This window comes from Gallus gallus, chromosome 4 (genome assembly GCF_016699485.2).
Source record: "Gallus gallus isolate bGalGal1 chromosome 4, bGalGal1.mat.broiler.GRCg7b, whole genome shotgun sequence".
Lineage (NCBI taxonomy): Eukaryota > Metazoa > Chordata > Aves > Galliformes > Phasianidae > Gallus > Gallus gallus.
The window spans coordinates 90,672,983-90,696,998 of record NC_052535.1 but is presented as its reverse complement, the minus strand read 5'-3'; the positions used below and the strand labels follow the sequence as shown (position 1 = coordinate 90,696,998).

Sequence of the window (24,016 nt, the reverse complement as noted above, 5' to 3'; positions counted from 1 at the left end):
AGAGAATACAGCCCAAACCCCCGCATCTGCTTCCAAACGAGCTTCCTGCATCACAAACACCCTGCGTGCTCCTCCCAGCACTCCCCCTACTCCACGACCTGCTTCTGCCGCATTTCCTCCTTCCTTTTTTGGGCTTCCTCGTGCATCCTGCTGCGTTAAATACCCACAAACCCATCCCCAGCAGCTGCTGTCAGACACCACGGCACCGCCAAGGAACGTTTGCAACCTGCTCCCCATCCCCACATCATGCAGCCCCTCCCTCACTTCCTCATCCCCAGGGGAAGCGGAGCGGTCCCGCACCCAGCGCAGGCGGTGGTAACTCACCCTGAGGCTGTTGTCCCTCTCCAGGACGATCACCCTCCGGTTGACGGTGTGCAGCAGCCGCTCCAGGATCAGCTGGACGTGCCTCTTCACCTTCACCTGCAAGGCACGGGGTGTCACGGCCGCAGTGGGTGGTGTGGGGCGCAGGCGATGCGCATCTCCCCAGGTGACCCCGAGCCAGGCTTGGGGCACCCCTTGTGCCACACGCAGCACCCCAGGCCCCTGAGAGCAACAGGCGACTGGAGCCCATCGAGCAGAAGCCGCTCGCACGGGGAGCAGCCCCAGCACAGGTTCCTCCTCTGCCGCAGCTCCCTGCTGGAAGCTGCAGAGTTAGCGGGGCTTTCTCTCCAGGCAGGCACAGAAGGAACCATCCCCACACCCTCAGCAGGGCCCTGCGGTGCTGCTGGGCAGCTCCGGCTCCTGTCAGGTGGCCAAGATGTGTAACACAGAGTGATCCTGAGGAGACGTCAGGGTGGTGGCACTGACAGTGTCAGCAGAGACCCCGAACTCACCATGGGGCACAGCACAGCCCAGGGCACGGAGCACACATCCAACCCACGCTGTGCCTCCATGCTCCTGAGCTGCAGCTCTGACACCCATGGCTTCCACAGTGCCCACAGAGCTGGGAAAGGGCAGAACTAGGACATCTTCAGCTGAGACACTGGAACAGGTTTCCCAAGGAGGCTGTGGATGCCCCATCCCTGCAGACATTCAAGGCCAGGCTGGATGTGGCTCTGGGCAGCCTGGGCTGCTGGTTGACAACCCTGCACACAGCAGGGGGTTGGAACCGGATCATCTTTGAGGACGTTTTGAACCCAGGCCATTCTATGATTCTATGAGACTTCCACCAGCTGCTCCCCTGCACACAGCCCGTGTCTCCTGCACCGGGTCACTCTTCTCACTCCTCCATCCACTCATCCTTCCCAAAACTTCTGCTCGGCAGCTGCAAACCCCCACTGCCCCAACTGCATGCTACACACTGAGAGCCCAGAGTGCAGAAATCCCAACTGATCCTTTGCACAGCAGATCCATGTGAAAGGAGGGACCCCATCCCTTCAGCAGCCTCTCAGAATGCACTTGCATCCTCAGCCTGCACATTTCTTTTTGCATCTGGCTGTGCCTGTCCCCACGCAGGGATGCAGTGCAGTGCAGTTGGTGGCTGCCACGATCCCCGCCACTCAACTTCAGTCCCACCCCGGCTGCACCAGGAGCACAGCCCACACCTGCTGCAGCTTTTGCCTCTGTCTTGGACTCAGTGTCCCCTTGCTGCCTGCTGCCTTCTGTCCCTGTCCTCCAAGCGAGGCACATGCCGACCCCTGGCAGCCCCAGGTGGATGTCTTAAGAGCATAAGAGCACTTTGTTCCCAAGCAGGTATATAGTGATGAGATCTCCTGTAGGAAATCCCACTCAAATCTCAGAGGTGCCTGCAAGAAAGCAGTGCAGAAGTACTGCAGGGTGTTTCACTGCTTCTGCTGTGTGCCTGAGGTCAGCCGTCCAAAAGTGATGCACTGTTCCATCATGGGACACATTGAGGGGGGTCACAGACACCTGGAGGGCACCCAGACACAGCCCGGGGTATGGCACAGGCATAGCTGCCAGCATAGGAAAGCAGGCAGAGGCAGTGTCCTGCTGAGCTGGAGCACAGCTCCGTGCTCTCCTAAAATGTTGCAGGAACAGCTGCACCGGGAGCTGCCAGGACCTCCAAGGGCTTGCAGGGTGGCAGGGGACATGGCCCAACAGGGGCTGTGGGGTGGTGTGTAGCTAAAGGACAGGGCACAGACATTGAGGCACGGGCATGGCTGCACCCAAGGCATCAGCCTGGCATGACAGCTGAGCTGAACCTGCAGAGGTTTCGTGGCTGCAGCATCCTGAGGCCCAAAGCTGCCCCAGTGCACAGCCCAGCTGCCTTGTACCACAGCCAGTGCCCAGCAGCAGCAGGGGCGGCCCAGCAGAACGCAGAGCACGCTCACAGCACCGTGGGTCCCAGGACAGACACTGCTGGAGGTGTGGGGGGGTCTGCCCTCATCACCCACCATAGCAGATCTGGGGACTGTTTGGGTGCTTCCATCCCATGGAGCAGCTATAGGGCTGTCTGGGCAGGCAGAGCCCCGAGCAACTGCAAGGGTCTCTGTCAGTCCCATGGGTCAAGAGAACAACACCTCACCCGCAGAGCTTCACTGAGGGAAATCAGAGGTGAGAAGTAATGAAAACCTTGTGGAAAACAGGCCATGGCACAGAGCACTGCTGAGAGGGCACTGTCCTCATACACACACCCAGCTGGGTGTGAGCTGTAAGAGCTCGCAGCACAGCCCACAGCCCGCAGCCCCAGCAGTCGCTGCTGCAGGAGGCTCCTCCATCTCCGCAGCAGCACAGCTCCACGCACCGACCCCAGGTGACAGCCCCAGGCCTGCGCTGGGCAGGAGGTACGTGAGGCTCTCCACAGTGTTTGGGTGCCCAAATTCCCCCTGCAGACCCCCAGGACTGGCACTCACCAGCTCCGAGTTGCTGCGCTCCCTGTGCCGGTCCTCCTCTGCTCTCTGCAACAAACAGAGCAAATCAGTGCAAAGCCTGCAAGGACAGCACTGTCCCACCACAGCAACCCCAGTGATGAACAGCAGCCAGACGTATTTCCAAGGTGAAGCCAACACAGAGAGCAGGGACCAGCAGAGCAGCGGGGCGATACCTTCTGGGCCATGTACAGCACCTCCAGGATGGTGCTGAGCAGCTCAACGCAGGCGTCCTCCTCCTCGCCCCTCTCTATCAGGTCCTGCAGGACGGGCACGGCCATGCGCAGCAGCAGATCCCGGCACTCTGTGGGGCAGGTGGAGGTGTGGGGCCGGCAGTGGGCACCCACCGCTCCCCACACTGAGAGGGACCGAGAGCGCAGAGGGAGCGTAAGGCATCTGGGCTGCAGCCTGGAGCAGATTGTTCTGGAAAGACTTGAGATCCTAACAGAAAGGCTCCCGGACTCTGCACTGCTTCTCTGCTAAGGGAGCTTTGGGTTTAACTCAACAGATGGAGACTTTCTCACCCAAAGAGCCCTCAGCTGCCAGGGCTCGGCCAGTGCTGCCTCCGCATGGTGCTGCTCAGCGTGTTGAGATAACCCTACAGCCACGTCCTGGCAGCCCCTTCCTCCTCGCAGGCAAAACTTAACAAGCCTGCTCCTTTTTCACCATCGATATTAAGAATATCAATGGTCGGGTGGTTGGATTGGGTGGTCTTAAGGGCCTTCTCTGACCTCAGTGGTTCCATGGCTCTAAGCAGTCTCCAGGCAGAGCTGGGAAACCACACACGGTGTCCTTCCCTTTGGACACCAACATCCTCGCCCTGAAAATCACTGCTGTCACCTCTCTACACCCCTTTCCTCCCTCCAAGCCCGATTTCCTTCTGCAACACGATGTGTTTTAAAGCTGTTCTTGGAGCTCAGTACCACAGCACCAGGCATGGGCGATGCGTGGCTTTTGGCAGCAGCTCTGGGGGTTCACATCCTGCAGACGCAACCCAGCACTGCTGGAGCAAAGTAAGGGCAGCGGGGGGGGGGGGGGGGGGGGGGGGGCGGAACACACATCCCTGTGCAACCCCGGTGCTGTGCCCAGCAGTGTGGGCTGTGCTGTGCTGCAGGAACTGCACTGCTCTCACCATAGGACTGGAAGACTTTGCTGTTGACGATGTCGGTCAGGGACTGCAGCTTCTGCCTCAGCAGGCGCTGGGGCTGCAGGTTGCCGATGAAGTCCCGCAGCAGGACCCTGCCATGCAGAGGGGGGAATTAATGAGCATCACCCATCACGCTGCAGGACCTGGACAAGGCCAGGACAAGGCCAGGCTGTTCTGTGGCCCCAGGCACTGCCATCCCCTTCCTTTGGAGACAGTGGGGGAGCACTGGGGACCAACTGAGCCCTGCCAAAGCTGAGCCAAACCCCCACGTCTGCACGGGAAGGGTTTGAGGAGGCACCGCCCATCCTGGGGGCAGCTGGGGAGGGTATCACTGCGGGAGGGAGTGGGGCTGGGGCCGGGGACACCTACCCCAGCATAGAGGCATCAAAGATCCCAAAGACGTCCTCCAGGATGGAAGGCAGATACTTGAGGGCTGCTCCCTGTGGAAAGATGAGGCTGCTGACCATGTGCCTATGGGGCAGGGTGGATGGACAGAAGGATGGACAGACAGACACCAAATAGACGGGGCAGTGACCACTATACTGCCCACACCCCGCACCCAAAATCACTGTGATGGCACCCGTGTCTCTTTTCAACAGCAACCATTGTCTCCGATGGCCCCAGAGGTGCCCCCGGCACCAGCAGCCACCAACACTCAGAGCTCTGACCCAAAGAAGTGCCCATCCCTGCAGGACGCCTCTCCATCCCTAATTGCTTTTTTCCCCTTTCTTTACTGAGAAGATACATATTAAAAAGATTAAAAAGCAGTTATTTTAATGCATTCATACAACGCTAATTTTAAACCAGAATGCTGTACAAAGCTGAACTGCTGCTCAACCACACTGTGCTGGTTATCTCATTCAGTCACATTCACAGCTTCAGAAAAACCATCCCCTACATTTGATTGCTTTATTAACCTCCATGCTTAGCCAAGCTGGGCTGATTAACATTAATTTTTCTGCCACTCCTTAATTCTGCATTGATCGCACCCTCCCTGTGGTGGAACCACAATCGATGGTCAGAGTTGGGTCTGCCATCCCCAGGTATGGCCATGGGGAGGGGCTGTGTGCCATGGGGACAGCAATGGGGCATGGCTGTGGGGAGAGGGGCTGTGCGCCATGGGGACAGCAATGGGGCATGGCTGTGGGGAGAGGGGCTGTGTGCCATGGGGATCTGCCCGTGCCCGCAGTATGCAGCTCCGTCCCATCCCAAACCTGAGCTGCCTTAGGTGCAGAGCAGAGCAAGGCTCTGGGAACAGGACCAGCCAAGCAGTGGTGGGGCTACCAGGGGAGCCTGGCTGCACCCCATCCCAGGAGCACACAGGTTTGTCCCTGGCTCCATCCTGCCCAGCACTCCTCGTCAGACCTAAATGAGGGAGGTGATTGTCCCTCTCTACTCTGCTTTTGTGAGGCCCCATCTGGAGTTCTGTGTCCAGGTATGGAGCCCCCAGGACAAGAAAGACAGAGAGCTGTTGGAGAGGGTCCAGAGGAGGGCCACAAAGATCAGAGGACTGCAGCACCTCCCCTACAAAGGCAGGCTGAGGGAGCTGGGCTTGTTCAGCCTGGAGAAGAGAAGACTGCAGGGTGACCTCATTGCAGCCTTTCAGTAACTGAAGGGAGCCTACAAACAGGAAGGGAGTCAACTCTTTGAAAGGGCAGATAACAGCAGGACAAGGGGGAACGGTTTTAAGTTGAAAGAGGGAAGACTGAGGTTGGATGTTAGGGGGAAGTTCTTTACCAGCAGAGTGATGAGGTGCTGGAACAGCTGCCCAGAGAGGCTGTGGGTGCCCCGTCCATCCCTGGAGGTGTTCAAGGCCAGGTTGGATGGGGCCCTGGGCAGCCTGGTCTAGTAAATGGGGAGGTTGGTGGCCCTGCCCGGCAGGGGGGTTGGAGATTCATGATCCTCGAGGTCCCTTCCAACCCAACCATTCTGTGACTCTGTGATTCTGTGAGGCTCCTTCCCGTGGCACAGAGCAGTCAAAATAGTGCAAAACCCCAACGCCTGAAGTAGTGCAACAACGGAGCGCTCCCTTCACGGAGGAGGCTCCTTCCCGGGAGTGCTGCAGCTAACGAGCTATTATCAGCCCTGCCTGTGCTGATCAGATAATTGCAGCTCTAACGACAGGAGTAGGCAGAGCTGCGTCAGCCGACGGCAGATCCCGCGGGCACCGCCGGCGGTGATGGGGGGGGAGGCGGTCCCTCCGGTGGGGAGGGGGCTCTGCGCAACGGCTGCATCCACACGGAGGGATCCCGAGGTTCTCCCCTCGGAGCTGCACACGCGGGGACGCGCTCCGGGCCGGGCAGAGCTCGGGGCAGCTATGGGGCTGTGATGCCAAACACCGCGCCGCGCCCCGGGTCAGGGCCGCCCGCGTGGGAAAAACCCTCATGCATAAATAAGCTCAGATGGGCTCCCCTAAGAATCGCTCCCAACTTTGGGTGAGCTGCCTGCGATGGGCGCGTTGCCATAGCGCTGTCACCATCCCCGGCGCGCAGCCCGCACCCACTGCGCACCCAATACAGAAAAACGGCCGCACTGAGGCTGAGAAGCACTGCCGGGATCCACCCGGACGGCGGCACTCAGAGGGGCACCCGCAGCCACACGCGGCGCATCGGCCCGGCGGTCAGCGCAGCCCCCTCGGGCGGAGCCACGCCGGTGTCCCCGCTGACGGCCCCGGACCGCGCGCCCGCTGAGCCCGGCTGGGGCAGATCGCCGCGCGTCCCCGCTCAGCTCTCGGGGCAGCTGCACGATGCCCGCCCGCACCTCACAGCTGCGTTCTGCTGTTCTCATCGCCACTATTCCCGACCTGAGCAGGAGCTCAGCTGCAGGGATGTGGTGTCCGGAGCGGCAAAGGCGGGTCGTCCTCTGCTGCACCTGGATGGTGCCGCTCTACGCTGTGTTTGCAAAAATGATTTCCTTCAGGGCCGACTCAGAGTGCTGAGTGATGCACAAATCACTCGGGTGAGCTGTAAAACTGCAGGGAGTGGGGTTCCATAGCACAGAGCATCCATGGGGCAACGGGGGGAGTGGGAACGGGGGGAGTGAGCCGAAGTTGGATGAGGTGAGAGGATGAGGAGGGACAGCCCCCTTCCTCGTGAAGACTGCTTTCGTTATCCACCCCCAAACTACGTGCTTTAAACCATGAGTTAATCTGTACGGCGCTACCTAAGAATGCCACAAAGCAGCACAACACAGAAACCACAGAACCACAGAATCAGCCCAGACAGCAGTGAAACAAAGGCAGAGGCTGAGCTGCCCCGGTGTCATGACACCGTGACACCCACACTCGGCCAGGAGCAGCTCTGCAGCAGGGAGCTCCAGCTCACCCCTGGCTGCAGCACTGTGCACCCAGCTGTGCACACTGCCTGTCTGCACATCCATCCGTCCGTCCGTCCCACCTCACCCCCCCACCTGGACCAGAGCTGGAGCCCCCCACCATACCTGGGAGAGCAGTGTGGGCCCCTCCAGAGTGGACTTCATCAGCTGGTTCAGGGTCTGGAAGAGCCGCTGCAGCTGAGCGCTGGAACTCGGCCGTCTCCTTCCCCTCATAGAGCCTGCAACAGCCAAAGGTTACCCCGTGCCACCACCACTGCCACCACTACCCACACTGAGCCGTGTCCCCAAGGGCCACAGCTCCATCGTTCTGAACAGCCCCAGGGATGGGGACGTCATCACCTTTTCCCACCTCTGCTGGAAACCTCGGGCTGGTGAGGCACTGATTGCCCAGAGGGGCGGTGGTGCCCCATCCCTGCAGACCCCCAAGCCTGCTTTGTGCCAAAATGTTGCTTCTTTGCCTTTTAAGGTGGCAATTGGGTCGTTCTGCTTTCAGATTCATCTTTCTCATTTCTGGTAAATGAGCCCAAAGGAACATACAAGGGAAATAACCCCAATGATTTGGCTGAGGCATCTCGGTTGATCTTAAACAGAGCGTACACTGAATAACTGCTGTGTGCAGCCCTTGGTCAGCGCTGCAGTGCAACCACGGCTGGGGTGAACTGAAGGAAGTTCCCCCCTCCCACCCCATATGCAGCCACTGAGTGTGGGGCTCCCAGCACCGCTGCCCTCTCAGGAGCCCAATGCTGCGCCTCGGAGCTGCGCTCAGCCCACACCCAGAGATGAGGCCAGGGAAGGAGAGCAGCACGCATGCCTTGGGATCAGCGGGATGAAATGAAGGCCTTGCATGGCTCCGCTCTCACAGGCACAGTGCCATGTGATGAGCATCATTAACTGGATATTTATCCAATTTTTCACGTAGTCCCTTTTTAATGCCCCCTCCCCCTCCCCACACACCTCCCCACCTCCCCACAGCCATCAACTTTCAAGCTGATCTCCACCACAAACTCTGGCCCACAAAATTCCAGGAGGGCAGGGATGAATATGATGCACTGCATGAACAACTTGAGAGGAATTATCAGCACTGCTTTCTGACCTTGTGTGTGTGCCACAGCTCAAACCAGAGCACTGCAAAGCGGTCACTGCACATCCCCATAGGCCGAGGTAGCACTGATGTGCACCATGCAGCAGATGCAGGCAGCCGTGCTTTGGGGTCCATTCCTGACCCACGGGCTCAGAGCATCTCACCGGGAGCCCTGGCAGCAGCAGTGCCCTCCACGTCCCCCACCAGCAGAGCTGGGGCCACTGCCCAGTTCTGGCTGCAGCGGACATCACCAAACAGATCCAGCAATCTGCAGTAACTCGTTGTAATTACAATCTAATTTCTTCCAATTACAGACTGTGTACAGAATTTAGCACCGTCTAAAGAATTTGGGAGATCTGAAGAACCCGTGTTATTCCACTGTTAAGATCTCAAAGATAAAGGAAAGATGAATAAAAACTACATGTCTTCGGGGATGTCTTTATTTTAACACTAACTAATTCATACAGCTGTTTGCAAATGCTCCTCAGAATTAATTTGCTTTGCCGGAAGCCTTACGAGCTGGGGATTTGCCCTCTCCTTCCACTCAAAGCAAAGGGGTGGGTTCCTCTGTCTGATGGAGCCGTGGGGCTGCAGCCCCCTCCATCTGCATCCACCTCCATCTGCAACCACCTCCATCTGCATCCACCTCCATCTGCAACCACCTCCATCTGCAACCACCTCCATCTGCAACCACCTCCATCTGCAGACACCTCCACCTGCATCCACCTCCATCTGCAGACACCTCCACCTGCAACCACCTTCATCTGCAACCTCCTCCATCTGCAACCACCTCCATCTGCAGCCACATCCAGCACAGCTGCTCAGCACAGTACACCCCACATCCTGCACTGCTCTGCACAGGGCACATCACCTCCATTCGCTGCTGGGGCGGCTCAGCTTTCATTGCCCCATACCAGGAATGAAACAGGAACACAACCTGCCCTTCCTGGTAACTGCTTGGCAGCATTCTCAGAAGTTGCCACCACTGATATCTCTGTGTCCCCACGTGCACACCAGGCTGGGAGTGCTGTCGGTCCCACCGCAACCCAAGGGGGTGAGAATGGGAACCCAGCGCCCACAGGGTACAAAGGACACCGGGTCCCGGACAGCCCTGGATGTCCCCACTTCGGGTGCACTTCTCCTCAGCAGCACCAGGAGGGCGCGGGGCCGCACAGCCCCTCCCGCTGCCGGCACAGAGCTGCGCTTTGCAGAGGGGTCGATATGCCGGGATGAGGACGTCAGGGGCCTTCCGACAGCTCCTGGGGTGGGCAGCAGCAAGGGCAGGGTTTGTGTGCTGGGCTGCCAGGCCCTGAGCTGCGCTGGCTGCCCGGGGAGCATCGCTGTCTGCGGCAGGGAGGTTTGTAAGAGCGCATTGACAAAAGCCATCTGTCAGGAGCGGCGGAAGCACAGCCAACGCCGCCCTGGGGCAGGAGTTTACGTCTGACCTCCGCGTGTCCCTTCTGGCCCTGCTTTACACGATGCTGTGATTTACACACACGAGAGGAGATGTTATTTCCCGAGGCCGTCGCAGCGGGAGCCGCACCGAGCACCGCTGGGCAGAGCGGGGTCGCAGCGCCGGGGGGGGGCGGGACGTGAGCCCCACAGCACCGGGATGGCTGGCACAGCGTGCCGACACTCGCGGACAGCGGATCCGATCCAGCAGCGGTTAATCTGACAGACACCCGGCTGCAGGAATGCTCCTCGCTGACACCGACCCGCTGCCTCACTGCCGTCGTGCTTTGCAGGCGTGGTGAGGTGCTCGCCCATCACCGCAGCCTTGTGAGCGCACATCCTCCCGCAGCACCGCCTCTCGGCCTCCCCATCTCCGGGCACAGACAGTGCTGCCGACCCCCGCACCAGCAGCACCGGGGGAAGCCCCGCACGTGGCAGAGAACGGGCAAAACCTCCACGGGAAGAGACGCGGCGGCACAGAGCGCAGCCGAGGACAGTTGGACGCAGCAGCACCCGGAGCCGCGGGTACCACCCTCAGCCCCCCCGGCTCCAGGCGTGCACCCACAGTGCGCAGAGACCCCGCGGGACCCCCCCCGCTGCTCCCAGCCCCGCCCCCACACGCGTGGCGCTTACTGGGCAAAGAGGTGCCGGGAGCGGACGATGAACTTGAAGATGTACTCCAGGGCCTTGAAGGTGCGCAGGAGGGGCTCGCAGGGCTCCCCCCGGCTCGCCTGCTCCACGTACTGTGTCAGCACCCCAATCAGCTTCCTGCGGGATGGGGACACATCAGGAGAGCACGGTGCTTCCTCACCACACGTGCCCGGTGCTGAGCCCCACTGCGGCTCCTGCCCCCGGTCCCTGCTCCGGCTCCGGTGCCCCATACGTACTTGTAGGCGAGCGTGGCACTGAAGTGCTGGCGGATGTATGCCTCCAGGACAGCATTGAAGTGCTGGAACTTCCTGTCAGCAACCAACCCCACGATGAACACCTGGGGAGAGGGCACGTGGCTCAGCACGGGGCATTGCCAGGAGCCAGCACACAGACACAGGGAGGGACCCGGGCACAAGGTGGGCACCACACCGATGGTTGGTTGGGTCCTGTGCAGAAAGCTCAGCTGGGAAACGGACCCTGCTTACCAGGGCATCAAAGATGAGCGTGTCATAGACGTCAGTGTCCGCATTCTCCATCATGATGGAGAACAAAGCATCCAACGTATCCTGGAGGAACTGCAGAGAGGAGACAGCAGTGAGAGTTCCAGCACTCCCGGCACCGTGAGAAGGAGGGACCTCCAGCACAGAGCTGCTGCTGTCCCTTCACAGCTTCTCTCCTTCGGAGGTGTCCGGCCCATTTCCAGGACCTGCCAGCCGCCCACTGTGTGCCAGCAGCCCCTTTCCTACCTTGATGACCTCCCCTCCATCCACATTCATCAGTTTCTGCAGGTTCCCCTCCAGCACGTTGGGCTTGGCCCGCCACTTCAGCAGCCCCAGCAAGTTCACTGCAGGGAGGTAGGAAAGATCAACACAGGCTTTGTGCACAGCCAGGCTCCACATCAGGGACCCCAGGCACCGTTCTGCCCCAGGCAGCGCCCTGCAGGGGATGAGATGCAGCTCCTCATGCACCCCAAGGACATGGAGAGCCATGGGTGGGGGCCAGCTGTGCCTGCACCAAACACTGCATTGCGCCAAAGGATGCAGGGGGACAGAGAGGCCACCCTGCTCATCCCACCCCTAACCCTAGCCCTAACTCTAACCCAAATATCAGCCCTAATCCTAACCCTAACACCAGCCCTAATCCTGTCCCCTTTGTGCTCTGCAGCTGGGCCACCTGTGCCAGTACCCTTTGGGGGCACCTTGCCCCCCACAGGCCCAGCCACAGGATGGGTGGGGGCCCCACAGCCCTCCCAGAGTCCGCACCCTGCACCCAACTTCTGCACAACAAGAACCCTGAGCAAAAGGGGAAGTGTGCAGCCGCCTCCAATTCCTCTGTATGAGGGGGGGGTCCAGACCCCCAGCAGGGCTGTGGGCACACGACATGCGAGCTCTCTCCCCTGGTGCTGCAGGTATGTGAGGCACCAATCCAACACCATGCAGCCCATGGGGCCTGCAGCACCGTTGCATCTCAGCGCACTGCAGCGGTGAGGGCATGGCAGCAGCTACCAAATGTGCAGCGTGCAGCTCTGAGCGCAGGGGCTGCTCAGCACAGAAACCTCCTGCCTTCACTCCCACGTAAACATAACACTCCACTGACTGAAGGGTGCTACAGGGGCTGTACTTGCACCACAGGAAGAGAATGAGCTGAACTGCAGCAGCCCCAAACCCCACCTGCGCTGAACCATACCCGTCCCAAACCCAGTTGGTGCAGCAGCACTGAGTCACTGCGCTGCGCTGCACAGCCGCTGCCCCGAGCACTGGGAGCCCCTCTGCGGTGTCCCCAACTGCGTCACTGCAGTGCAGCACATGCTGAGCTGAGAGCTCCCAGCCAGCAGCCCTGCACAGGAGGCACTGCGGTGTGGGAGTAAAGCATCGGCGCAGCTCCGGCCTCCGCTCCTCTGCACGGACTGAGTGCGCACAGAGCCCAACTGCTGCCGGCACTGCTGCACAGCTCTAACCCGTGTCTGTGTGTCTGTGTCCCCTGGGGAGGGATGGGCTGCTGCTCCTGCTGCTGACACATGCAGTGACACGGCACAAAGCACCGGCACATGGCACAGAGCACCGGCACTGCCACATGGCACAGAGCACTGACACCATCACATGGCACAGAGCACAGCCCTGGCTGCTCCCTCAGCTGCACACACTGCACGGCCCCCACAGTGAGCCCTGGTGAGGGCACAGAGTGGCTCTCTCAGCTGTCAGGGCGGACACCCTGTGCTGCCAGCTGGGCTCTCTGTTTGCTTCGGATGCACACATGGAGCTGTTTGCATAAATGCCAGCACTCAGTCAAGGCTGCCCGCACCAATTTGTGCTGCTGCATCACAGACCGTTTTGTACAAGGCAGAAATCCTCTCTAAAGACTGACGTGTCTGCGTTCCGCGGGCACTCACACTGCTGCCTGACTTCAGTGCACTGAGCAAAGGACCTCCAGGGCTGAAAGCTCCAACTACGCAGCAACAGATCGCGCTTCGAAACACGGCGTCCCAATTCCCATCACGATTTCAGAGGAGGCTGCACAGCGTTCGGCAGCAGCACTCAGCTGCTCCTTCCAGCTCCTAAACTGAAGGCAGCAGCTCAGCTCCCTCAGGGGTGTGAGCAGATTAATTACCATCTGCAGGGCTTTGTGCAGGCCAAGAAGCTGCTCGCTGCCTGTGGTTGCCGGCAGGGCTCAGCTCAGCGCGGTGCATGCAGCTACCTGCAGCTCTCTGCTCACACCGCCTTGCCTTGGAAAAGCAATCCACTGCTAACTCAGGAGGGCTCAGGAGAGCGATAAGCCAAAAGACAACCTCGATAAAAACAAAGCGAGCAACACTGAGCGGCAGCCCTGAGCCTTCAGCGGTGCACTGAGGCGGCAGCGAGCAGGTGCCATGCGGCAAGGATGGCAACCACAGGGTGAGATGCGGCCACTTTGTGCAGTGCCCACCTGGGGGACAGCAGCCCCAGAGCCACGGGAGCCTGAGGCCCTGCGGCAGCTCAGGGACTGCCATTTCCCTCAGGAGCACTGGTGATGTCAAAGCAGGATGCCAAGTGCTCAGCACTTCTGCTTTCCCCACGCTCTTGGCTCTGCAGCATCCCCACAGCTGCTGGTGACAGCAGTGAGCATTGTGCTGCACCCAGCCCCAGCCCCAGCCGCCCCCCCAGGGCTCCAGCATTCTCCCTGTCCTGGCTGTAAATCACTCTGCAGCTCTGTTCCCTCGTAACAAGGGGATAACAGCAGCCCCCTTCCTAACCAGCCCCTGCGGATAGAGGCGTGCAAGCTGTATTTATTCCATCACTCTGGGAAGCAGAGCAGGCCTGGTCCTGCTCCCTGCCCCCGGGGACACACAGTCAGCACAGGCAGCAGAGCCAGACAGACCCCCTCCCCAGGGCAGCATTGCTGCAGGGCACAGGTGGGTGGGAGCACGTGGGGGTGGCCAGGACAGGCAGGGTCAGTGCACAGGGACCGATGTGCTCAGCATGGGGATGCACAGCTGGGCTGTGGGACACAGCCACGTACCATCCCATCCCCTGGCACCACCGACCCATCAGAGCTCAGAGAACAAAGCACTGCCGGCTCAACACCTGGCAATGACCTGCGGTGCTCACTGCTGCCATTCCTATAGAATTTGCTCTTAAGGACGTTTCTTATTTTCAAGCATTACAGTGCTCCGCTATGCGCATCATCCACAGCACCGCCAGCAATGCGCCCCAGCCAGCACTCACCATTCTGGGTCAGCTTTGTGGAGCAGACGAGCGTTGAGATCTGGAAGCTGTCCCGGGCTGACACGGCCAGGCCTGACACGCTCCCACCCATGCGGAACGAGGACCCAGAGAGGATCCGGGGCTCCGAGGGGCTCCTGGTGGAGGGCAGCCCCAGGTATGAGCCCGCATCCTCCAGCTTCCTGCTGTCCCCCTGCAACACAGCACGGCTCACAGATATGCATGCAGCTGGGGAGCGTGGCAGGTGTGGGGCAGCTGCAGGGCAAGGGAACAAGCAGAGCTGCAAGTGAGTGTGTATCCCCAGTGCAGGGAGCCAGAGGTCAGTGGCTCCTGGCTCTGGGGCATCACCGCGACCCGGAATCAGCGCTCTGAGGGCTCCTCTGAGCTGAGCTTGCACAGAGCAGCTCCCAAAGCTGCTTCCCATAGAGCTCCATGGGGACCTGTGTGCAGGGAGAGGAGGCTGCACCCTGACCGCTGCAGATGGGGGACACAGTGCAGGTGGGTGAGCATGGGAAGATGTCAGCAGTTCAGGGTGAGGGCAGCAGTGAGGGCTGCAGGGCCGGAGCAGCAGCGTGCAATGGAAGAGTTGCATGCACAAGTTGCTCCACGAGGGTGGGCACACAGCCGGGTCCCCGCACGGGGGGACGGGCTGGGGAACTGCTGCTGCCACCATTACCCACCCTAAGGACACAGCCCAGCAGTGCCACCTGCACAGGGGGACAAAGGAGTCCCACGGACCACTGCTGCCCAGAGCTGAGTGTGGCTCAGCAGTGATCATTTGCCTTTACCCCGACTGCCACCCTGCCCAGCAAACTTCTCTTCTTCTGAAGGTCAAAGACTGCAGAATTGTTGGCTCGCTTTTCCCCTTGGTGTGTAAGCCCTGTGCTCAGCTGCAGGCCAAGGGCAACACAGCCCCCACGGGGTGGGTGGGCTCAAGCGCACACATCTCCCTCCAGCACAACATGAAGAGGGCTGAGGAGCTGTGGGGATGGAGTTCAGCCTCCTCTGGCAAACAAAGATAAAGATGAAATATCTTCTTTCTCCCGGAGCCCGGCCCCGGTGCTTGTTGGGAGGAGCAGAACGCTGCAGGATCGGGCGGGCAGCACAGAGCACTCCAACTGCACAGAGGCTGCAGATCTGCTGAACGCAGCGGGGTCAGTGAGGGCAACAGCAGCTCTTTGAAAAGCAGAAAGTGCACACAGCAGGGAGATGTGCAAGGCTTTGTCTGCTCCGGGACACCCCGAGGACAGGCGGTGTTGCTGTGTGGGGATGTGGCACAGGGCAGGCCCCAGGAGAGCCATGGAGCGCGGCTGCAGCAGCATGTAATGAATTTGGGTGCACTGCCCAAACAGTGTGCAGAGGAAGGATGAGATAACAGATCTTAAATGCATTTTTCTTCTGGGGAAGAAAAGCACCACTCTCTGTCGGCACGCTGGGCACCGCAGCTCACTGCAGGGAGATCAGGCATCAGCAGAATGATGAATGAGCAGCAAGGAGGGCAGTGCCGGGCCAGAGCTCCGGGCAGGCAGCGCACGGCTCGGGGTGGGCTGACCCACGAGGGGTGGATGGGAGGACAGGTGGGGGCTGCAGAGGCAGATGGGCAGTGATGTGCAGACGTGGGCAGGACCACACAGTGACAGCAGTGTGAGGAGCACTGCACAGCCGTGCCGTGGGGGGGTTGGGTGTCTGCTGCCGGGGCACCGCTCACAGCAGGAGAAGAGCTGAGGCAGCGGGGCAGCTCACGGGAAGGGACAGGGATGTGAGGCTGGAGAAGAAGAACCCATCCACGGTGCAGACAGCAATGGGGAGGGCTGGATGGGGCTGCACAGCGATGGCAGCTGAGTGTCCCCAACCCACAGGGACCTGTGTGGGGAACTGAGTCTGCCCAGAGTGGTGGCAGCGACCTCCAGGAATAGTAGTAAGACCACTGAAAACTTCAGCTAAATGCTGTGGGGCTGAGGTAGGGCATCACCTCCTGCAATGGTACGGGGATGCATGGGGCAGGAACCCAAGGAGCAACCCCACCGCTCCCCATGGCCATGACAGAGCTCAGCTCCCATCACAGCACAGGAGAGCACCGGCTGCACGCGTCAGCCAACCGCGCCTCTCCTAACCAACAGCGAGCGTCCCCTCCTCGCATTTCGTCTGTGCTCTCTCAGAAGAAAAACAGACCCAGCAGTTTTAAGCCGACAAACCCCGGTGAAATCAGGTAAAACGCAGCAAATGCCTCCATGAGGACACTCCCTGCTGGGGCTGACACATTGAAGTTCCTTTTCCTAAACAAAACTTGGCACCGCCGAGGCGCACAGCGGGGTTAGAGATGATGTGTGCAGAGAGCCGTGGTGGGGCCCATGAGGACAGGAGGAGATGGGGATGGGGACTCTGCACACGTGGCTCTGGGCACTGTCCGGGGCCGGCGCAGCCCGCTCTGCCCTACCTTGTACAGGATGAGGTCGTGCTCCCCATCGCGTAGCGTGGTGCCGTCGGGGCGCATCAGCTTCACAAAGGCCATGGAGAAAATCTTCTCGCTTTTGTCTTTTGCTGGGAGAGAAAAGGGCACAGAGGGAGGTGGAGGCAGCACAGGGGAAGGGTGGGCGCAGCCGTGCGGGGCCGCCGTGCCGAGGCCATCACTGCCTTCCACCAGAACACCACGAGATGCACTGACACATGCAGGGCCCGCAGCTGCAGCAACCGTATGAGAGTGAGAGGGAGGGAGCGAACACCAAAACCAGGGGAGCAGAGGGGAGGTGGGGACCACGCGCCTATGGGTGTGGGGCAGGCAGGGTGAGGCCGACCCACCCCCCACCACCCCAGGTGCCCTCCCTGCAGCTGGGACATGCCAGGCCACCATCGTGCCCAGCACTGCAGCTGTGGGTTGCTCCCACTCCTGCGTTAGCGCACAGGAAGGTGCACAGAGCCACGCCATCTCGTGGCCTCTGATTCTCGGCTCTGCGAAGCAGCTGACAGCAGCCCCTCTGCTTCCCGCAGCCCATGGCCACGAGGCGCAGGCAATGCCAGCACATAGCCCAGGAGCTGCTGTGCAGAGGCAGACATCCCGAGCTCTGTATCTCTGCTTGGCAGCTGGGACAGAGCAAACCGGGGACAGCAACTCGCTTCCTCCAGGTCTCACAGCAGCCCCGGTGTGTCCCCACAGCAGAACAGGACAAGAGCTGCTCGTGTGGCTCCTGCCTCTGAACCCCGGACACAGCCAGAGCCCCTCTGCCACAGCCCGATGGGACCACGAGGAGAGCAGTGCACAGAGCAGTGCTTACTGTCGCTGGAGGAGCGGTGCCTGAAGGTGAACCGCAGATGGGTCTTGTGGACATCCTCAATGGGAACAGCAATCTGAGGGAGAAGAACCCACGTGAGTGCAGCAGGAAAGGGGCTGGGCAACCCGGCTGGCCCTCACCCCCTGTTCCGTGTGGGGCTGCAGGCTGCCATGTCCGAGCCCTACTTTGGCACAGACCAGCACAGACCTTCACCGTCTCCATCCAGCGCTGGTGCCGCTGCTGGTAGTACACCACGGAGCGGTACTCGCTGGTGGGCTTGTCCCCGGCCCCTTGGTAAATCACATTCTGCAGAGAGGGCAGAGAGAGGTTTGTGGTCAGTTCCCAGCAAGCCTTATACAATTTGCAGATCAAAGGATGCCAAAGGCACACCCCTGCTAACCCAGCACAGACAGCACTCAGACAGAGGGGTCCAGAACCCTCACAGCTGCTTTGCTCCCACACAGCCCAGGCAGTGTGGGGACGTGCTTTGGAGCATCCCTTCCCAGCTGTGCTCCAAAGGCAGCCAAACGCTCTCCCGTCCCCATCTGCCACAGCCACCAAGGCGGTGGGAAGGGACATACGCGCCTCCGGTAGTGCTCAGGGCTGGAATTCCACCGCCCCACGGGAAATCCATTATCACAGGCAGAATGAGATGGGGACTGCATCTCCGCAGAAGCCCAGCAGGCGCCTCGCTAATTAACAACCTGTTCCCACGGGCCAGATAAGAACAGTTTGCAATGAAAGCAAACACGCTGGAAACGAGACAAGGCAGCGGGCGCACGGAGGTGGGAGAGGCTGGGTCTGTCCCTTCCCAACACCCACCCGAGGCTTTATCCTGAAGGACAACCTCAGGAGCACCACTTTGCCACAGGGGCTGCTCCAGGCTCAGAGCTGCTGTCCCTGCCCCTTCCCCTCCTCCTGCTCAGGGATGTGTGGGGCAGTCACTGCTCGCCATACCTGCACCACACTGCCCGCCTCGTCGCAGACGCACACCGTCACCTCCACATTCTTCTGCGTCTTCTTGTTCCCCTTGTCGAACTCTCCCTGCACCAGCGTCAGGTAGATGTCGTTCCGGACGTCCCCTAGGAGCAGTGCACTCAGTGAGCCAGGTCCCACTGCAGCCAGCATCGCCAGCCCACCCTGCCCTGCCTTGCCTTGGGGTTGGCACCAACACGTGTACCAGGGTTGTGCCCGCTGCCCTCCCCATCCCCCTGCAGAGCACTGCCAGCAGCTGCTGCTGCGCCCATCTCCTGTATCAGTGATTCACTGCAGGATGGAGCAGGACGGTACTGCTCCCTGCTTGCCTGGCATGATGACCTCCGGGAAGCCCAGCTTGCGTGCCACCACCGTGCTGCGGTCCACGAGGTGTGGGTGGTCCTTGCGCACCTGGTTCAGGTCTCCCCACAGCATCTTCAGGGACACCCAGAACCCTGTGGGGAACAGAGTGAGGGATGTCAGCCCCATGGCCGGCACCAGCCTGGCCTGAGCCAGCCCACGGGGCAAAGCCGCAGCCGGAGCTGCTCCCATGGGGCACAGCCCTGAAGTGTTCTGGGGTGGGTGATCCCCCCCCACAGGGCTGATCCTGACTGCCAGGACAGCTGCAGCCAGAAACCCCGCTGCACGCAGGAGCACAATCGCAACCCGTGGCTGCTGCAGGTTTCCTGGGTCGTGGGGGGGTTCTGCTACCTTGTCCTTTGTGGTTGATGTCCTTCCCCTCCACTGCTTTCCTGATCATGTTGTGAAGGAAGTCGTTTTCGGCAGCCGCCCTGCCAGACACCAGGAGGAGCTGGGAGGGCTCACAGAGCACTGCTGCTCTCCGCCAACAACAGCAAAACAAGTCGGACCCCACGGCTCCCCATCCCACCTGCTGCAAAGGCCCCCCATAGGGAGGTGCAGGAGAGTACCCAGGCTGGGTTGGGATGAACCACAACAACCTCACGCCCACAGAGGGGCTCCGTATCCCTCAGTATCTCATAGGCCGTATCAATACTCTTTCTTCTAACCCCACATAGATCCTAATCCTGTTGACATCGTGCCCCAGGGACACACGGTCTCTTTGCAAAGCCAAAACTCCCAGCAGTATCTGCTTTCTGTTTTTGGCACTCCTGGTGCCTCATGCCACCGCCATTCCCATGCCACCACTGTCCCCGTGCCAGCCCAGCCACCAGAGCACTGCCTGTCCTCAGCCTCAGGACTCACAGGTGCACAGGGATGAAGTGCTGCTTGTCCTCGTCGCTCTCGCACTTCCCCTTGGTGATGTCAGTGATGTCCATCACTGCAACAGTACAGACACAGCAGCCATGGACGCAGCCCCAGTGCCACAGACCCCCGAGCCAAATCCTCCCGGGGACATGTGAAGGGACTGCTTTGTCCCCTCTGCAGCCACAACCCTGCCCTGTACCCCAGCATGGATCCCGCTGTGCCCGGACACCGCTCCCAGGGATGCCACCAGGACCCCTCTGCCACCTGGAGCTGGGTGGCACCGAGACACGGGGGGCTCTGGGCAGGGACTCACGCTGTGCCTGCAGTTCTGTCGGGGGTGGACCCAACGTCACGGCAGGGAGGGCTGCCATAGGGTCTGCATGGCCACACTGGTGGCCCCCCCAGCCCCAAGCAGCCCCAGGCAGCAGGGATAGGGCACTGCACCGCGGCACCAGGACCATCCATCTGCTCCCTCCCCAGAGACACGCTCAGCTCAGAGCACAATTAGCTGCCGGTATGTTAATAATTCACCTGGTAATTACTCCGTGGCCAAGATCCTAGTGCACGCTAATTGGCCAATTAAAATCAATAATTTCCTACCAAGCCCATCCAAAGAGGATCAATACCCAGAGCAGCAGCATTTGCCAGGTCAGGGTGGGGTGCGGGGAGCTCCTGCGCTCCCCTCTCCATGGGGCTCTCCGCTCTGGGGGGCTCTGCTGGCACCACCTGCATGTCCCAGCCCAGTGCGGTGACGGTGATGGGGAAAAGCGAGCACGGGGGGAACAGGGCAGAGCAGTGAGGGTGGGGGTCTGGGTACGGGAGCTGCCCGTGGGGTTGGTGTGGTGCTGGGGTTCACTCCGAGCCCCCCCTCACCCGAGATGCCGAAGGGCCGCCGCAGCCCAGTGCTGAGCTTGCGGCTGAGGGTCTCACGCAGGTCCATGCGGCCCACCCGGATGATCTGACACACCAGGAAAAGCCTCTCCCGCTTCAGGTCCTTGCTGCCCAGGTCCTGGGGGCACAGCAGGGTGTGAGCACTGAGCGAGGATGCTCTGCTGCCAGGAGAACACAGCGAGCTGCGGCTGCCTGGGAGGATAACTGGGGGTGCAGTTAATGGGCTGCAGAGCTGCTGCGGGGCTCTGCTTTTGGGGCCAGGGATCGCTGCTGTGCACCACAGAGGGCACAGAGCTGCTGCATGGAGCCCGGGGATTGTGTGCACAACGTGGGCTGATAGAGATGATGGCCAAAGGGAGTCCCCGTGGCACAGACAGCACAGCACAGCACCTCGAGGTGGGACGGATGGGACGCAGTGCGGGGCCCGGGGAGCAGCCATACACCCCAACTCCAGGCACCCGGGTCAGACCAGGTCCCATGGGCACTGCCCTTCTGGGGCTGCGGCACGGGGGCGCGGCACAGGGACGCAGTGCCAGCCGCAGACAGGGATCGGACGGGAGGGAGCGCTGGGGGAGTTGGACCGCGCGGCTGGAAGTGCTGATGCTGCTCATTTACATTGATTTCCCGGCTCATCTGCATATCGATGGCTCGGGCCGTCCTGAGGGTCAGCGCAGCTTCGCTCGAGCAGCAGAAACCTGCGCAGTCAGCAGGAGCTGCTCTTCGCCCGGCTCCCTGCAGGCAGCCGAAACCGGGACAAGCCCGGCTGCGGGGCGAGGGTGGGCACGGGGCCAGGGGAGGGCACGGAGCGGGGCGGGACAGCCGGGAGAGAGCGTGCAGAGGGGCAGAACTGGGAGTGGGATGCGTGGGGGGGATGCGGGCCGTGACAGGCTTGGGGATCCCTGCATGCTCAGCGCCCCGCCGCATCCCAAACGCTGCATCGGCGGGGGCGTCGGCAAGCAGCAAGGCGGGGAGGACGCGCGCCGTCCCCCAGGCACAGACCCAGAGCGGGTGGGCGAGGGCCGGCGCTCACCGTGAAGACGGCCCGGAGGTTGTTGAGCAGCTCGATGTCCCGCGGGACGCCCGTGCTGGCCCAGTGGATCACGTAGCTCTCGCTGTGAGGGGATGGCGTGAGCGGCCCGCACGGACACGGCTGCAGAGGGCGCAGAGGGGCGGGAGCGCGGCCCCGCAGCGCAGGGGGAGCACCGCACCTGATCATGCGCTGCTCTCCGGGGTCGTACAGCGCCATGAAGAGCTGCGCCTCCTCGCCGATGTTGCAGACGAAGTTGCGCACGCAGAGGTAGAGGCTGTGGGAGGGCGAAGCCGCCAGGCGTGTGCTGCAGCCCGGCTGGCTCTGCTGTGAGCTCTGCAGGGCACGAGGCTGCTCAGCCCCACACGCAGCACAGGGCTGTGGGGCACGGCTGTGTGCAGCGCCATGGACACTTTGCACATCGGGGTCGGTGCCACCCTCACCGTCTCCTCCTGGATGCGCTGCGTGACGGTCTGCGCGGCCCTCCTGTGTGCCTGGAAGAGGCTGATGATGCTGGTCCTGTCGGGGTCCAGGATGTTCTCATCCTCGTCCCGCACCACCAGGTCCAGCGCCAGGATCCTGCAGAGGGGGGTGAGGTGGGATCCAGAGCCCGGCTGGGCTATATGTGGGGCTGTGTGTCCCAGCAGGACCCGCAGGCAGGGGGCTGCGAGCACGGCACAGGGCAGGGCAGTCCTGGAGGTCACGGCCAGCAGCAGAGCAGTGGGGTGGGGACAGCAGTAGCACCAGGGACGTGTTCTGCCCTACCCAGGGCCCATCAGCGATAGCTCTCAGCGAGGTGGGTTGCGCAGCATTGTCCCTGCCACCCCGGGCCAGCGGGCACATGAGGACAGCCCCATTCCCCTCTCACTTGTTGCCATAGTCGATCTTGCTGGTCACCTCCTTCTTGAGCTGCAGAAGCTCGTCCTTGGGCAGCGTACCCGAGAGCAGCTGCGAGCGCTGCTCCATCAGCTCGTACATCATCTGCTTCACCTTGCAGTACCGCTCCATCTGCCCTGTCTGTGGGCAGCACCGTGGGCAGGGTCACCCCCAGCTCCGCCGCGTCCCCGTGCTCTCCCACCCCCACCTCCCCTCACCACATAGAGCTGCTTCCAGATGGCGGCCCACTCCCGCAGCGTGGTGGTGATCTCCTGCACCATGGGCATCTCGGCGGGCACCACACTCTCTTCCGCCCTAGGGAGGGCACAGAGCCCTGCAATGCCCGCTGCCAGAGTGGGGTTGCCCCCCTGCCCCATACCTACCCCCTGCGCTCCACCACCGCGCCCTTCAGGTGGATCAGTGACGCCGGGAAGATGCCCTGGGGAGCAGCAACCACTGGTATCCACAGGCACGGGCTGGGGGCTTCCCGAGGACCGAGCACCCCGCAGGGGTCCCCATCCCCTCGGTGTCCCCAGTGTTGATGTGATTCCCGTGGGCACCCCCACAGCTGTGGCCGGGTGAGCCCTCCCCTGTGCCCCTCACCTACCCGGGCAGCCCTGTTCCTGAGCGAGTACCCGCGGTACCAGCCTGCAAGGGAAGGGAGGGGTTCACCGTGAGCAGAGCTTGGGGCCCAACAACCCCCGGCCGGGTGCAGCTCAGCCCCAGCCCAGCCAGGAACCCTTACCCTCGGACGCCTGCAGGATGTGCACCGTCTCCCCAACCTCCAGTGGGAGGTGATGCTCGTTGGCACTGGGGAAGTTCCACACGGCTGCAGAGAGAGGGGTCAGGAGCTGCGAGCAGGGGCTCCTCATCCTGCCCCCTCCCAGCAGAGGCCCTACAGCCCTGTACCTCTCACTCGGCCCCCACATAGGGCAGAGCCACTTCTGCAGGCATCGCTCAGCCCTGAGCTTTGGGGGTCACGGCACAGAGTCTCAGCCCTGCACAGGGTGAGCAGCAGCACGAGGTCCTTCCTGATGCAGCAGCAGCCACGCTGCTCCTGCTGCTATTTCTGCTCTGTGGCTCCGAGTGGGGGCAGCTCTGACCACAGAACCGGCTGCACCCTGCGCAGGGGACCGTCCCTGCAGACAGGCCTGCACACCACAGCTCCCTGCAGCTGATGGCTCCCTGCAGCTGATGGCTCCCTGATGGGACCCTGCTCACACCTCACCCGGTTACCAGCACCTCTCCCCATTAACTCATCCCTCCAGCCTGCATCCCAGGGACTGCAGTGCTCCCAGATCTGCATGGCTCATCCGGGACCCCCAGGTGGAGCCCCATGGCCGTGCTGGCTCCTTGCAGCTCCAAGGCCCCTCAGCTCCCCATGGATCCTTCCTGCTCTCTGCATGAGGACCCCACACAGCCCCTGGCCCCAGTCCCGCTCACCCCCGCTGCCAGGCCCAGCCCTCCCACAGGGCAGCCCCCGGGGTCCCTGGCAGACCCCCCCGCAGCACAGGGGAGGGGCATGGGAAACGGCCCCTCCAGAAAGGGGAAGAGGCACAGA

The 24,016-nt window shown here is 61.5% G+C and overlaps 1 protein-coding gene across 1 annotated transcript in view; it reads right to left on the bottom strand.

The window, feature by feature from the left end:
* The window catches only part of LOC429518 (dedicator of cytokinesis protein 2-like), a 52,762-nt gene that overhangs the window by 28,081 nt on the left and 665 nt on the right, over positions 1–24,016 (bottom strand). Inside the window, 28 exon segments of the mRNA XM_015301282.4 lie at positions 325–420; positions 2,814–2,858; positions 3,005–3,132; positions 3,961–4,067; positions 4,345–4,415; positions 7,414–7,485; positions 7,487–7,526; positions 10,475–10,609; positions 10,729–10,829; positions 10,978–11,067; positions 11,239–11,336; positions 14,194–14,383; positions 16,628–16,731; positions 17,463–17,535; positions 17,667–17,765; positions 18,417–18,541; positions 18,764–18,889; positions 19,146–19,225; positions 19,659–19,734; positions 20,535–20,670; positions 21,583–21,664; positions 21,761–21,915; positions 22,023–22,158; positions 22,448–22,596; positions 22,674–22,770; positions 22,839–22,894; positions 23,063–23,103; positions 23,201–23,284. Coding sequence (XP_015156768.1) covers positions 325–420; positions 2,814–2,858; positions 3,005–3,132; positions 3,961–4,067; positions 4,345–4,415; positions 7,414–7,485; positions 7,487–7,526; positions 10,475–10,609; positions 10,729–10,829; positions 10,978–11,067; positions 11,239–11,336; positions 14,194–14,383; positions 16,628–16,731; positions 17,463–17,535; positions 17,667–17,765; positions 18,417–18,541; positions 18,764–18,889; positions 19,146–19,225; positions 19,659–19,734; positions 20,535–20,670; positions 21,583–21,664; positions 21,761–21,915; positions 22,023–22,158; positions 22,448–22,596; positions 22,674–22,770; positions 22,839–22,894; positions 23,063–23,103; positions 23,201–23,284 — 2,792 coding nt within the window.